The 15806-nt window shown below is 39.4% G+C and overlaps 2 protein-coding genes across 4 annotated transcripts in view; one reads left to right on the forward strand and one right to left on the reverse strand.

Moving 5' to 3' along the window:
- Positions 1-2887: 2887 nt before the first annotated feature.
- LOC134822144 (cilia- and flagella-associated protein 70-like) overlaps positions 2888-15806 on the reverse strand; it is a 39005-nt gene continuing 26086 nt past the window's right edge. For 2 of the 3 annotated variants that reach the window (XM_063833051.1, XM_063833050.1), the window contains exons 9-24: positions 15540-15677; positions 13020-13193; positions 12545-12655; positions 11768-11926; positions 11518-11643; positions 11252-11359; positions 8239-8339; positions 7562-7727; positions 6287-6387; positions 5956-6044; positions 5704-5799; positions 5394-5500; positions 4826-5018; positions 4253-4438; positions 3550-3682; positions 2888-3397 (exon numbers count right to left, since the gene is read on the reverse strand). In XM_063833051.1, the coding sequence (XP_063689121.1) occupies positions 3277-3397; positions 3550-3682; positions 4253-4438; positions 4826-5018; positions 5394-5500; positions 5704-5799; positions 5956-6044; positions 6287-6387; positions 7562-7727; positions 8239-8339; positions 11252-11359; positions 11518-11643; positions 11768-11926; positions 12545-12655; positions 13020-13193; positions 15540-15677 (2109 nt within the window). In that variant the 3' untranslated portion in view covers positions 2888-3276. Of the gene's footprint in view, positions 3398-3549; positions 3683-4252; positions 4439-4825; positions 5019-5393; positions 5501-5703; positions 5800-5955; positions 6045-6286; positions 6388-7561; positions 7728-8238; positions 8340-11251; positions 11360-11517; positions 11644-11767; positions 11927-12142; positions 12206-12544; positions 12656-13019; positions 13194-15539; positions 15678-15806 lie in introns of all 3 variants that reach the window. The other variant, XM_063833052.1, reaches the window with a different exon arrangement.
- On the forward strand, positions 8964-11443 carry LOC134822145 (uncharacterized). Its single transcript, XM_063833053.1, has 2 exons — positions 8964-9159; positions 9320-11443. The coding sequence occupies exons 1-2, from the start codon at positions 9004-9006 to the stop codon at positions 10784-10786; spliced, it is 1623 nt and encodes a 540-aa protein (XP_063689123.1). The 5' UTR covers positions 8964-9003; the 3' UTR covers positions 10787-11443.

A 15806-nucleotide genomic window follows, 5' to 3' on the forward strand; every position in this document is an offset into this window, starting at 1 on the left:
CTATTATGTTCATTAACATATAGAATATAGATTTGGCGGAATGACAGGCTGAGCGCGGCCCAGTAAAGTTGTGCTGACCTGGTTTGGTCTCAGAGAATGTTGACATCAGTGGTTACCAGGCGCGAGTTTGAGTATAGTAAAATCAACATTGACATGACCGCTGCGTTTAATACCATCCGCAGACAGACCATCATCAACCTCCTCATTGATGCAGGATGCTCTAGAGACGACATTCGCCTGGTTCAGTACCTCCTCTCAAATACAAAGCTCAAGGTGACGGTCAACAGAGCTGAGTCTGGTAAATTCGTGATTAATATTGGAGCTTACCAGGGAGACAGTCTGGCAGGTAAAGTGTTTACATTGACCCTTGCCGGTGCCCTGAATCACATCAGAGCCGTGATCAGTGTCACAATTCCTAGACCGAACCCCCCAGTCTCTGATAGAGGCCTCCCGTTAGAGTCCGCCTATGCTGACGATGCTGAGCTTCTGAGTGAAGATGGTCAGAGTCTGGTGAAGATACTAGAGATTGCCAGTGACATACTAAAGGACTGGAGTCTCTTTGTTAACGAATCAAAGACGGTGTTTACAAGAGTGTATTTGGCAGAGACATATGCTTTAGATGCCCATGGCAATAAAATCAGAGGAAATGAAGAGTGGCGAGAGTCAGTACTATTAGGATCAAAGCTCTGTTCAGAAAGGGATATTGTCAACAGACGCAACAAAGCCAATGTTGCCTTCTACACCTACAAGAAAGTCTGGTTGAATAGTTCTGTTCAGATCAGTGAGAGTAGAAAGCTGAAGTTGTACGAAGCTCTTGTCACTTCAGTGTTGTTGTATAACTGTAGCAGCTGGGCTGCTCCTGAAACCGTAATGGCATCTGTCGACGTTCTTCAAAGGAAGCATCTGAGACAGATCATCAACATCTATTGGCCTACGGTGATCAGTAACGAGAACTTATATAAGAGATGTAATGTCAGTCCCCTTACTGAAAGGATCAAGAAAGCACGATGGAAGATGCTTGGGCACGTTCTCAGAAGCGGTGATGACACTCCCGCTTTCTTATCTTTTAGATTTGCATGTTTAGGATGTCTTGACTACAAAGGAAGGAGGGGCAGACCTCGTTCAAATTTATTTGATTTATTATTAAAAGACATTATGACGAAGAATATTATTGTGATTGTAAATAAAAGATTTAGTTTAAGTAATTTCAACGATTTAGTGTACAAAGCTCATGATAGACGTTTATGGAGAAGCTATGGGTGAGTCGAGACTACTCGGCCACTCGATTTTATGATTTATTTCCTATTATCTTGTGTTTGCTGTATATAGTTGATTAATAAGTAATACCGATGGCATCATAACAAGCCATTTAGAGATCCCCATTTAATATTATATCAAATTTTTCCCACGCTTTTAAAAAGGGTGTGGTCACGGGTTTAAACACACTTACAAAATTATTCACCCAATTTATTTTTGAAGTAGAGACCTTAGGGAGCACAAATAACATCTCAAACCTTCTAAACTCGCTGAGTTGTGCCAGGTTTTGACCAGATACTTTATTAAGCCTTAACACTTAACGATTCCCAATTCCCATAATGTTCAACGGGGTAGTTAACGGGGTCACCTTATCACGTGATTAGGGAAGCCAATCACCTGATCACATGTAATGAATAAACTCGTTGTGCTTCGTATCTCGGTCATCTGAGAAGCAATTACTCTAATTTTTTCAGGACAAACGTAATTCGAATGGCCAAACACAATTTAGCTCGATCCGATTATCCAAACTAAATAAATGCTAAAATGAACCTTTATTCGAAAAAAATGAGATGACAAATTCCTCGAACTAGTGGTGGTAGTAAAAGGCTATAAAGGCCAACGTATGGGTATTGACTTTTTTGCCCACCCTGTAGTTCAGGAAGGATAATTCATATTTCAAAAGGAATGTTGAATATTTGATAGTTCAAAAAGAATATTTGTATTTTTGACTCGTTTGGCTGATGATTTCGCACATTATATATATTATAAAAAATATATATTTTTCCCTTCAAATTGACACATGAATATTATAAACATCCAATTCTCTGAGCTTATTTTTACCTAAACTTGATAATATGGTTGTTGCGCTAATTTTTTAGATTTGGTTATCGTAAAATGTTGATTAATGATGTCATAAACGAAGTCAAAAGTGAAATTATATGGAAACAATTGCTTAGACAAAATTCACTATTAAGTGGAACAACATCATAATAAATAATAATAATAATAACGCTTTATTTGTATACCGCTTAGGCCGTATAAGCGACCAAAGTCCAAAAAATGGAGTTGATACTGGCCAACAAAGCGGTGCAGATAAATTTACCTTAGTAGTCCCTTTTCTAATCAAAAATTCAAATTTATAAATTGTAGATTGATCTTAAAGTCCTGCGTCCATAACTACTGAATCACCAAAAATACTGTTCGCACATACAGGATAGGCTTGATGAAATAGATGGGTCTTGAGAGCCTTCTTGAAAACATCCAGTCGAGAGATGGAGCGTAGTGAGTAGGGAAGTGTATTCCAGATTTTAGGAGCAGTGTGAGAGAAAGCACCAGCTGTAGCCCTCAGCCGTGATAAAGGAGGGCGTTCCAGTAGGAAGAAGTCATGGTCCATTCTGACATGATGTTTACTAGTGTCCCTAATGTTAACATTAACTATAAATTTATGAATCGTTTGACATTCGCAGATGGGTGAACGTACGCTGTACGTCGTGCAGAAAGATCCAAAAGTCAGGCCTAAACTTATTTTCTAAATGATTCCTAAACGGTTTAAGGTAATTCATTTCTGTAAACATTGTTTTGAAGTAGAAGTGTTTAATGGTGGATTTTCAAGACAATTAAATCAAAATGATTAGACAAATTCAATAAATATCTGATCATATTATGTACATCGTGATATAAATAACCATCAACAAAATCTTTTCACGATCCAGAAAGAGGATCATTCTCAACAGCAATACTGTTGCGTGGAATAAAACACCGAAGGGGGGGGGGGGGGAGGTCCCCCCTCCCCCCCTCCCCCCCCCCCCCCCGTAGCTGACTACGAAGAGAAAACGAAAGTTCATTTCAAAACATACCATCCTTTTTCTCAATCGAGACCGCTCAAGAAAATTTTGGGAGTGCCTCAATCTCAGTTTAGTCCGGGGTTACTCCTTCTACTAAATCATCTCTCTGTCGCCTCTACAAATTCGTCCATTTATAAACAAACTCTAAATTACTTGTCTTTAAATTCTCTTTCGGCTAAAAGCCCGCATCTCCAAAGCCAACTTCCTTCTGAATCGACTTGATTTCTCCTAGGAGATCGACATCTTTTAGTCCTACTCTTAGCGCGTACTTGTATGACTGTTCCGCTTCTAGTTTCCTGAAAAGTCGTCTATCAGTGAAGTGCAATGATTTAATCTGATAACTGATTCTTCAGCGCTGACTCTTTTAAAGTTAAACGCAAGAAGAAATGATATATTTCACAGAAAAATAATCAGCCAAAGCAATACTGAAATACCGCATTATAAATACCTGCTAGTTTTAAGACACACAAGAGATAAATAGCCCCAAACTTCCGGATCAGTATTGTTGAGAATGTTAGCTTCCGAGAGGGCTTGTTCAGCTTCACTTAGTTCACCAAGTCTGTAACAGGAGATTCCGACTCCTGCAATTAATTTTATTTAATTTACTTTCAGTTATATTATAATTACAGGGTGGTATACACCACATTTAGCAAAGTCTCCCCTGTGCACACAGGGGTGCTAACCTGGCTTTCTACTAACAATATTCCAAACATTTTTCATGTAAGCTTCAAAATAAGACCAGGTTTGTGGATATATATTCTCGGTTAACTCAGAGATTTTGAGATTCACATCTTCAAACTTTGGTAACGTCAACATTAAGTCCTGTGACATCACCAAACTATCGAAAGACGTCATCACACTCTCACTATACTATCACATGACGTCACTATACTATCACATGACGTCACTATACTATAACGTGACGTCACTATACTATCACATGACGTCACTATACTATCACGTGACGTCACTATACTATCACGTGACGTCACTATACTATCACATGACGTCACTATACTATCACGTGACGTCACTATACTATAACGTGACGTCACTATACTATCACATGACGTCACTATACTATCACGTGACGTCACTATACTATCACGTGACGTCACTATACTATCACGTGACTTCATCTCATTCCTTACCTAACCAGGTGATGCAGCTAGGAGAGTCCCTACACGCTAACAAGAACATCTGTTTAGCAGCACCGTACTGCTGTAACTGCAGATAGATGCTGGCCAGTCTGAGACGTATAGAGTGTGTGTCCGGAGCAGGAGTCTCGTAAGATAGTGTACGTTCGTAGTTGTCTCGGGCTCCTTTTGATTCTCCGCCTGAGGGACCGTTTAAATATTGTCACATGACATGACATCACAAATAATGTTCTACAAACAATCGTCAGATATTCGCTTATTTAAGCTCAATGACCAAGGTGAGCTTCTAACATTTAAACATAATAAGTATCTCCTTCTCGCATAGATAGATAATATGTAAAGCCCACTTACTAAGATAGAGAATATGTCCAAGTAAAGCCCACTTACTAAGATAGAGATAATGTCCAAGTAAAGCCCACTTACTAAGATAGAGAATATGTCCAAGTAAAGCCCACTTACCAAGATAGAGAATATGTCCAAGTAAAGCCCACTTACCAAGATAGAGAATATGTCCAAGTAAAGCCCACTTACCAAGATAGAGAATATGTCCAAGTAAAGCCCACTTACCAAGATAGAGAATATGTCCAAGTAAAGCCCAACCAGCAGGATTGGTATGGTTCAGAACAGTGGCCTGTTTAACATAACTCTCAGCTTCGGTCAGCTCTCCTTTAGCCATGTGTAGTTTAGCGAGGAGGAGGTAGTATTCCTGATTCAGAGTTTTGGGAGAGGAAAGAAGTTCGTGTGATAGCGCACTTTCTACCTGAGGAGGAAAAACCGTGACGTCATCGTGACAATAACGTGACATCATCATGACAATAACGTGACGTCATCGTGACAATAACGTGACGTCATCATGACAATAACGTGACGTCATCACGACAATAACGTGACGTCATCACGACAATAGCGTGATAGTGCACTTTCTACCTGAGGAGGAAAACACGTGACCTTATCAAAAGCAAGTCAATAAATAAAAAATTGGTCTGCAATTCATATGGTTGACTCGACACTTTCCGTCTGTAAAACTGGCGGTTTTTCTCTACATATACCTCCCTCGACACAATTTACCGACATCAACCTAAAATAATGTTTCCAGCCTAACGTGACGTCATCATTTCCAAATTTCAATACTCACCAGACTGTAAGCGTGCAGTTCTAACAAAGTAGCCGCGCTGGCGAGGAAGATAGAACTGTCGTCTCTGTTGAAGTGCTTGTTCGCCTCCAAAAACGCCATCTCAGCTCCTGATGAAGAGTTTCCTGGTTTAGTTACCATGTTTATCATGACAACCACGTGATACCACGCGATACCACGTGATACCACGTGGTAACTGTAATTCATAAGATTTGTCTCATATCATTTAATTGAAAAGAGAGACAAACAATGTCGAATAGTCCTAAGATTTTCATGTAAACAGAAAATACATATTTGAATTGTATTTATTAACCGATATCATTGTCACGTGTATCGTAGAAAAGTCCTAACACCGTCCAGGCCAGGCAATTGTCGGGCTGAACGCACGTGGAGTCTTCAAAGAACGTTTCTGAGGGAGTTGCGGGTATGATAATTCTATAATTACTACTCATGTGACGTTATTAAACTCACGTGACGTTATCAAACTCACGTGACGTTATCAAACTCACGTGACATTATTAACGTGACGTCATTAAAATTACGTGCCGTAATTAAAATTATATACCTGCTACATCATATCGTTCCTCCATAACGCAGACGATACCGTACATCAGCAGTGCAAGAATGTAGTTCTGGTCCAGTCCCAAACACTCTCTGTAGTATTATCAATTCAGTTAATTGATTCAGTTTAATATGATTGAAACCACCTACCAATTTTAAACGGTAAATAAATTCTAAATACTATGATACTTTTCCCTGTACTGGTGTGGTACTTGGTCCACTTTGGATTAATACAAATTGTATTCTAAACCAAATATTTCCCAAGTTTCAAATCAACAACTGAGGAATTTATTCCTAACAATTTATAAAAGTAAAACTATTGTGAGATATAAAACCTGAAGCACTCCCCAGCTTTGGAAACATTCCCCACGAGAAGAGAGAAACAGCCGTAATCAAACCAAGACGAGCTACTGTTCTGATCCATTGCTAACCTCTCCTAATTATTTAATTAATTAATTAATTAATTAATATTATTATTATCTCCTGGGGAAAGACTTCCATAAGGGAGATGGTGATACTTCTAGTGAACTATTGTAATGAGATAATGAGACGAAAAGTTAAGTTCTCAGTCACAAGATATCGATCGTTATAAATTAATAATAAATTAATTATTATATAAAGTCAATAAACTCTTACTACAATTAAGTGAACAATAAAGTGAACAATAAAGTGAACAATATAAGGTCATTAACTTAGAGTTTCCAACCATAAAATAACAGTATTACTCTAAATAAAGTTAATACCTTACTCGGGATTATTATGACCGGGATAAAGTGGTGGGTTTAGGGTAATTTCGCCATATTTTTCCCGAACCACATTTTCACCGGTCGTTAATAAACCCGCCTACTCAGCTTTTAGGGTTCCCAAGGGGTATGGGTGCTCATATTTTAATCGTTGTCTTATATTCACTAAAGAAGACTATTGGGACACTTGTTGTAGGTTTTTCGACTTCATTTGGCTAAAATTGCAAAAAATTCACCTTTTTGCCCAATTCTTGTCATATATCCTTATTGTCAAATTTGATTTAAATAGGCCAATTTTTAATTTCTTAGGTATTGACTATCTCTTCATAATGAAATAGGACTCAAAGTAAAAGTAACAGTTAAATTAAAACTTGAATTAATTAAAACTGATGAAAGGGATGATCCAGATGAAGATAACGAAGATGATTACAACTTATTGGAAGACTAAACAGCTCTCCCTTTATCTTAATATCGATCTGGTTGTTACGCTTCAAATGTTAAAAATTATTTTCCATCTAGTTTGATTAACCACGAGTCATTATTTCTGTCTACTTTCAACAATTTTTGATAATTCGACTTGTTTCACAAGTTTTAGCAATGCGAAAATTTCTAAACTTGCTTATCTCTAATAAGGAAATTTACATCTGAGACAAAATTTTTGAATCTAAAATTGAAAGGTTGGACACCGGTAAAATGGCGACCGGGAAAATGTGGTGGGTTTTGAGCAATTTCGCCATATTTTTCCCGAACCATATTTTAACCGGTCGTTAATAAACCCGTCGTAATAATCCCGAGTAAGGTAGCTACAACCTAAAATAACAGTATTAATCTAAATAAAGTTAATGACTAAAATAAAACGTTATTAACCTGATAGTAACGAGCAGCCAGTTCGTAGTTCTGGTTAAGTTCCGCCTCTTTAGCAAAGTGAACAAGAGAGTTCTGGTCAAGGGGTGAGGGGAGTGGGGCGGCGTTGTTCTGGAGAGAAAACACCTGGGATACACCCTTGTGCATCTGTTCGATCAAGAATACGTACCTAAAGAAGTAAATATAGTGTTACTAGATAAGTTACAAGGTAAAAATGGACATTTTCTTTTTCGATGATCATCCAAGATGTCATCATTACGTCAGCATGAGGTCATCATGACAATTACGTCACGCCATCATGACGGTAACTTCACGTCATCATCACAATAACGTCACGTCATCATCACAATAACGTCACGTCATCATAACAATAACGTGACGTCATCATAACAATAGCGTGACGTCATCATAACAATAACGTCACGTCATCATAACAATAACGTGACGTCATCATAACAATAACGTGACGTCATCATAACAATAACGTGACGTCATCATAACAATAACGTGACGTCATCATAACAATAACGTGACGTCATCATAACAATAACGTCACGTCATCATAACAGTAATGTGACGTCATCATAACAATAACGTGACGTCATCATAACAATAACGTGACGTCATCATAACAATAACGTGACGTCATCATAACAGTAAACAGTAATGTGACCACTCACAGTTCACTGAGGAACTGATGCAGTTCTTCCTCTTTCTGAAAAGCTGATGTTTTGAAAAACTTCTCTCTTACAACTTTAACCACGCTCTGCTTCAGTTGTTCCTGAAAAAAAACGGTTTACAATTGCAATAATTATAAAATATACGTATTAAACAAATATATCGAATAAGCCATGAACTGTATCACATTTACTTTCTCTTAATTCTTGTTATCTAGAGGTGATTATCCTGGCTGCAGAATCATTAAATAAATGGAATATTCCACTAATTTTAACTTTTTAATTATTCTGGGATGAAGAAATTAATTCAATAAAAACACGTGCTGTTAGAAATTGAGAAAAAATCAGATAAGAAGATGCCAAATCCTTATCTATCACAGACAATATGTATATTACAATAATGAACAAATTATCTAGACGGAAACTGTTTAATTAGATCTCGGAAAGTCTGTGAGATGAATTTCTGCTGTGTGATAAAGAACATGCTCCCTTACTGTTACCAATAATCTCAATTCTTGAGTTCGTGTCAACATAAATTTGTCTGCTGCTGATAAATTTGTAGAGCTTTAGATTTGGAACCAAGTTACTTAAATTGGTCATAAACTTATCCGTATTCTGCAACCATTTAATCTATTTGGTATTTACTCATCGCATGATCTGTCCAAGTTTATACTTTAAGCACGATTACAATCCTCGTTGTAGTTATCGTTATACCCTTTATTAGCGCTGATATTCCTCAAAGTAACACGAGCCCCGTAAGAAGCAGAAATGATCACACAGCTGATGTTGATGACGGTAGTAGCTACCACTTGTAGTACCGCTTTGGTGTCACCTTTCGACAAGGGAGTTATAGGCAAAGTTTCCAAACAGTTCTTACAGGACTTTGCGGACGAGGTGGCCGACCTAACATCTACTCTATTGAAGGTAGGGCTGGGACTCGGGAGGGGGGGGTGCTTTGGCTAGAATTAAAGTCGAAATTACATCTGATATATTCGAAATATTATACAAATTCATGTCAGTCTTAGGAAATTATGTGATCATAATGTCATGATCAGGTGATTTTAATGTTTGATAACCCCACCAGGAAACATCATTCAGTGGAAGTGACAGTGGAAGTGACTACTCGTTCAACTACTGGGGAGTTAGAGTAACCTCCCTGTCTCTCAACCCCTCCATCACCCTCCGTAATGATGGGAGTCCCCGGAGTGGAACAGGTCAACTTGTAGTGGACGGGAGTATTGGAGGGACTATAAGAGCCTCAGGGAGCTGGAGGTACAACAAGAAGTCCTGGTGGTACTCCGTGACACTTGATGGAGGAGTTCACGTTAGCTCAAACGGGTTTAGTATCTCAAACAGGGTCTATCTTGGGGAAAAGTCGAACGGAAAAGTTGGGTTCTCACATGACTCGGGTTCTTGTAGGTCGAGTATGGGATCTCTCAACATTGACATTACAGGTTCCTGGTATAGCTGGATCCTTAACATTATTGTATGGATCTTTGAAGATGATCTGAGGGGAGCATTGGAGGAAGTTGCTTGCGAGAAAGCGAATGAAGTGGTGGGCGAAGCTGCAGTTAACTTCGAAAATGCAATGTTCAACCAGGACTTTTCTATGCCATTGAAATCAGGAGGAGAACTGAAAGTGGACTTTAACCCATCAGTAATAACAGGGGGACCTAGCTGTGCTGTTATCTCTACACCCGCAGTTATAGAACTGACAGGAGTACCAAACCCCCCGCAAATAGTCACACCTCCCTTTATCCACCTCCCTGCCACCGAGGAACCAGCTAGAAAGAAAAGACAGGCTAGAGACTGGTGTGGAGTGGTTCCAGGTCCTAACAGTGGGGTCTCCATCATCCTCACGGAGGACCTCGTCTCTAGAGGTATCCAGAACCTACACCACTTCGACTTACTCAAGTTTTCCTTGGTAGAGACAGGCACTGAGGGGAGCAGAACAACTTTCGATGTGTCCCGCAATGGCCAGCGTATAAATACAGTGAGTGTAGAGTTCCCTGAGGACGAGGGACGGACCCTGGCTGGATTTAGCAGGAAGACCGTGAAGATCAGCAGCACTGAACTCCCGGAAGTAAGCATCACCGACAACGGTATCTCCGTATTGGTTCACCTCAGAGCACGGGTCACTCTGAGCAGTGATAACCCAAAACTTGAGATTAGAACGGAGTTCGAGTCCCTGACTAATTGGATAGGAACAGTGAGGATGGTAAAGAAGGACGGGGGATACTCGCTAGTCCCCCACGTGACAGCAAATGTAGATATATGGACTGGGAAACTCTACATTGGAGCGGAGAGGGACGGAATGAGAAAGTCCGGCCAAAGGAGACTGGAGGAGGATAACTTGATACTGGAGGGGATCGAGAGGCTGCTCAACTCGGTGCTGGAGGAGAACCTGGCGAGGGTGCTGGAGGACGATTTGCAGAGTGGGATCCCTCTAAACATCCCTGAGGAGTATATGACAGTGGGGAGGGCGGATATCAGTTACAGGGAGGATTATATCATCGTATCTGCTGATGATATCACTATCAACCTTCAGTAGAAAACGGGACGCAAGAAAATGGAGATTACTGGTTTGAGGACTTATGAACTGATCAGTTAGGGTCCGATATCAAACATTACAGTTATCCGGACATAACTGAACTAAGTGATTTTTCTAGAGTACTACTTAGTAGAATTAGAATGAATTCAAATATAATGATTCCTCATTAATGGTTCTTGAATTTTGAGCTGGAATAAAATAGCTTCAGCGTTAATTTTAATTTCTTTAAATTTCCGGGATGTATCCTTGAAAAAAGTTATTTTGCTTAAAAGAAACTCGAAATTCTGGTAAGGGGTACATTTCATCATATGTACACTGTACAGATATAGAGGGTATAGAGGTGTAATAAAACCAGTTCTTTGTAGGCATTTTAGTGGTTTAAAATGGGAATAAGTATGGTTTATGCTGTATTATTATATGGTTTTTGGCCATCCTTAAATAAAAAGCTGACTTATTTTAGCTAACCTTGAAGGCAAAGTATTTGCCGGAGGAGTTAAGGTCGTAAATCAGTGATCTCTTCCTTTCATCTGAAACTTCGTCTGACTCTGTGGATTCGTTTGAGACTCCGAACTTCTAAACAGTATTATAATTAATAAGGAATAATATTCGAGGATTGGTAACTGTGATTTGGTAATGGTGGGAACATCGCCTTAAAAATTTGCACCGTTTATTGCGAATAAATATACTTAATAATCACCTGATCACACGAATAATCACATGATCACACTAACCTGTCGGTACTCGTTCAGCACTAAGTTAGCCACGTCTCCGATCTGTTTGTGATATTCTGAGACAGCTTCGTCCGCTCCACAGTGGTGTTTAGTTAGTGAAGACCGTTTTGGAATGTATTCTGCTACCTGAAAACCACGTCATGTCCAATTGCTAGAAACAATTTAAACGAAATTGATTTTTAGACAGGTTTTTCTGTGAAGTTTTGACTACTCTATTCTTCAAATGTCGGATTGATCGCAGTATATTCACCTTAGCAGCGAGTTGCTCGGGCGGTCTCTTCGAAACAAGTGGCTTCTCCAGAACGATCTCCACAACTACATAACTTCTGGCTTCTGTGTAGATCTGAGCTTCCTGGTTCTTAGGCTCTTCTGCTCCCTCGACTGGTTCCTTGGCTGCTTTCTTGCTGTCCTGTGGAGGCTAGGTACTAAGCTTAGAGACATTGTTTGTGATATACCTTCAAGTTAGATAGGTAATTGGATACTTTAATAACAACGTGAAAATATGTGAACATTTACAAATTGCTGACTTATTGGCAATTTCAGTGTTTAAGAAGATAAAAATGATGATGTGACAACAAGTTAAGTGAGACTGATTCAACTGAAATGAATTATTGGTGATGCTAACATTTGATTGGGTGCTGGTAGAAGAAGCTGATGGAATGCGTGTGAGTGGTGCTTTGAACGTTATCTGTAAAATTAGTGTGATGGATAACGCAGGTAATATTAAACAGGAATCACCGTGATGCAATTTGGGTTATCGTGGGGTTGGGCTCTCTTCCATCCCGCTCTTTCTGTACTTATGACTTTTAAATACGATAAACTGTTACAATTCATCTTCTGCCGCGAAATTATGTTGCTTAACCGCGAGGTATGGTAGCAAAAACAAATATTTCTTTGCTTTAATGCCAAGGAATTTATTTCCATTTGTCCAAATTCAGAAAGCAACCACTCAGTGGTTGAAAGACTGCCCACGATAACCCAAACACGTGACACCGCGTGACACCACGTGACACCACAGTGTGTTCACCTTAGCCCCCTTTTTAGCGCTGCTAACCCCCCGTCGGCTGCCCCCGCTACTGACTCGCTGCTGTCCACTATCTTCACCTGATACTGTCCCCGATCTGGTCGTCTTCTTAGTCTGCCAAAACGCCTTGATGTTATAGCATGAGAAACGGAGAAAAACCAAGTTGGGGATCAGATACGAAAATAGGCTCTATTAGTAGTAGTAGTTAGGCTCTATTGATTGGTTCTATTGATTGGCTCTATTGATTGGTTAATCACAGGTATGTGCCGAAACACTCTTTATTAACCTCCTGGTAATCTAGCATATTATTGATGTAATCAATGTCATTAAGGCAACATACAAAAGTTAGTTAGATGAACATTGTTCATATAATACGCATGTTGGAAGACAGCATTAATCTCGATTATCCAGCGATCAATAACAGATAAACATTGAACTACCACCCAATTTCCACCCAATTACCACCTCATTAACATACCCTCTCAAGTACTTCACTTTCAATGTACGGATGTATGAGAGCAGCTCCCTTGATACGGGTAACCCCCGGGTAGAGAAGTGGTGCCAGGTTAACCCAGGCTATTCCATGACACGAGGTGGCGGTGTCGTCGTCCTTCCCTTTCTTTGCTCCAGAGGACAAACTCGATCTGAAGATCTGAAAAGTTCGTATGTGAGGTGGCCGCTTAAAGACATTGTGTTTAGTTGATATTATAATGTTTATATTTTACTGAGTTAGGATAAAATGATATTGAATTGAATAGACAAATTGTGTGTACTAGAGTGATGTGCGTATTATTTTGCATTTGAGAACGGTAATTTAATTGATTATATCATTTCTTTTGTTTGGAAAATGTGACACGGTCCACTCTACCCACTTTTTTTACAATCCTCATATTTTGGTCTACTTTTTGTGTGTTACACTATGATCAATTTCTGTCTTAATTCTATGGCTGGAATGTTGGTATAATTTCCACTTGAGTAGCTGCGTCTTTCCTGGGATCGGATTTCTGAGTTCTGACGCTGCAAATATGGAAAGTTTCACAGAATTCATAATAATTGGAACAATTGCACGGAGTACAGCCCCCTACGAAGAAAAATTCCTACTCAAGGCATATATTTGAGTGTTTTCATCATGGCTCAAGTTTTAAAAAAATTGTGGTCACCTTGGCCATGACCACAGGCCCACAGCCCCCTACGAAGAAAAATACTTATACTCAAGGCACATATTTCAGTGTTTTCATCATGGCTCAAGTTACAAAATATTTTGAGGATATTAATAAATGGAGTTACATCTGATAAGGTCTACACTACACAATATAAGGCCAGTTGGTAGATCACCGACCGGCTATAAGCCGGCTACTAACCGGCTATAAGCCGGCTTATAGCCGGCTTATAGCCGGCTACAATTTTTATAGCCGGCTATAAGCCGGCTTATAGCCGGTTAGTAGCCGCTTACATTTGTTGTTGAGCGACGGCTATTAGCCGGTTATAAGCCGGCTATTAGCCGTTTTGGTATTAAAAGTGGTTATAAGCCGGCTATAAGCCGGTTATAAGATATTAACTCAACTACATCGTACTGAACGATAGTCAGGAGCCGGCTATAAGAAATTCAGTGAAAACGGCTATTAGCCGGTTATAAGCCGGCTATTAGCCGTTTAGGTATCGAAAGTGGTTATAAGCCGGCTATAAGCCGGTTATAAGATATTAACTCAGTTCAGTACGATGAAGTTAAGTTAATATCTTATAGCCGGCTTATAGCCGGCTTATAACCACTTTCGATACCTAAACGGCTAATAGCCGGCTTATAACCGGCTAATAGCCGTTTTCACTGAATTTCTTATAGCCGGCTCCTGACTATCGTTCAGTACGATGAAGTTGAGTTAATATCTTATAACCGGCTTATAGCCGGCTTATAGCCGGCTTATAACCACTTTCGATACCTAAACGGCTAATAGCCGGCTTATAACCGGCTAATAGCCGTTTTCACTGAATTTCTTATAGCCGATACCTAAACGGCTAATATAATAGCCGGCTTATAACCGGCTAATAGCCGTCGCTCAACAACAAATGTAAGCGGCTACTAACCGGCTATAAGCCGGCTTATAGCCGGCTATAAAAATTGTAGCCGGCTATAAGCCGGTTTATAGCCGGCTTATAACCGGCTTATAGCCGGTCGGTGATCTACCAATTTCCCCAATATAATATGCAACTTTTTTTACCTTGTTGAAGCGATTTAAGCTGTTTAAAAACACTTAGCCCATGTAATTACAATTAAGTCCATACTTCATCTAACGGGAATAACCCTTCTCTAAACGTCTAAGTGAGAGGTGATTCAGATGCTCAAGAGCGGCTTCTGTACTGTCTGCACTATTTCCTACACTTCATTAGAAGAAATAATCTGACCTCGACAGATATGTCGTCAGGGCGGCCATGATACCGATTCTGAATATGTTGATAACATTTAAGACGTGCCAACATAAAACGAAAAAAACTTAAACTGTCGAACAAAATCGAACATTTTCGAACTATGTTTTCGAATTTTTAAGACAAATTCTGGGGAAAGGAATAACCCGCGATAAATTGGTAGTTGCGGAAAATCGGGGGTTAACTTGGAGTCAGGCAAGTGCAGATATGTCGTCAGGGCGGCCATGATACCGATTCTGAATATGTTGATAACATTTAAGACGTGCCAACATAAAACGAAAAAAAAACTTTAACTGTCGAACAAAATCGAACATTTTCGAAATATGTTTTCGAATTTTTAAGACAAATTCTGGGGGAAAGGAATAACCCGCGATAAATTGGTAGTTGCGGAAAATCGGGGGTTAACTTGGAGTCAGGGTAAGTGCACCTTAATGTATTCAAGACGTTATTAATTGATATGAACCTCCGGATTACCATAAATTCAACATACTGGTTTAGGATAAAACTAATTGTAAAGATGCTCAGCTCTAAATATCACTGATCACAGTATTCTTAGAATCTTCGTTATATCACATACTTCCATGGGCCAGGCTCTACATTTGGCAATTCTCTCCTGCAATGTTTCTGTAGCAGAGGGAAGAAGGAATACGTTTCTCTCCGAGTTCCAAGTAACTCGAGCTTTGTCAGCTTCTGATTCCTTTCGGAAACTGTGGTGCTGAAAAGATATTCCACAATTAACATTTTTCTTTTGCTGAATAAGTTTATCAAGCGGCGAGCTTGCAAAAAATTGATTGACGGAAGGAATCGTCCAGTTCAGTTTAGAGTCTTTATTAAAGAAATCGGG

Source organism: Bolinopsis microptera, chromosome 10, assembly GCF_026151205.1.
Source record: "Bolinopsis microptera isolate Bmic1 chromosome 10, MBARI_Bmic_1.0, whole genome shotgun sequence".
Classification (NCBI taxonomy): Eukaryota; Metazoa; Ctenophora; class Tentaculata; order Lobata; family Bolinopsidae; genus Bolinopsis; species Bolinopsis microptera.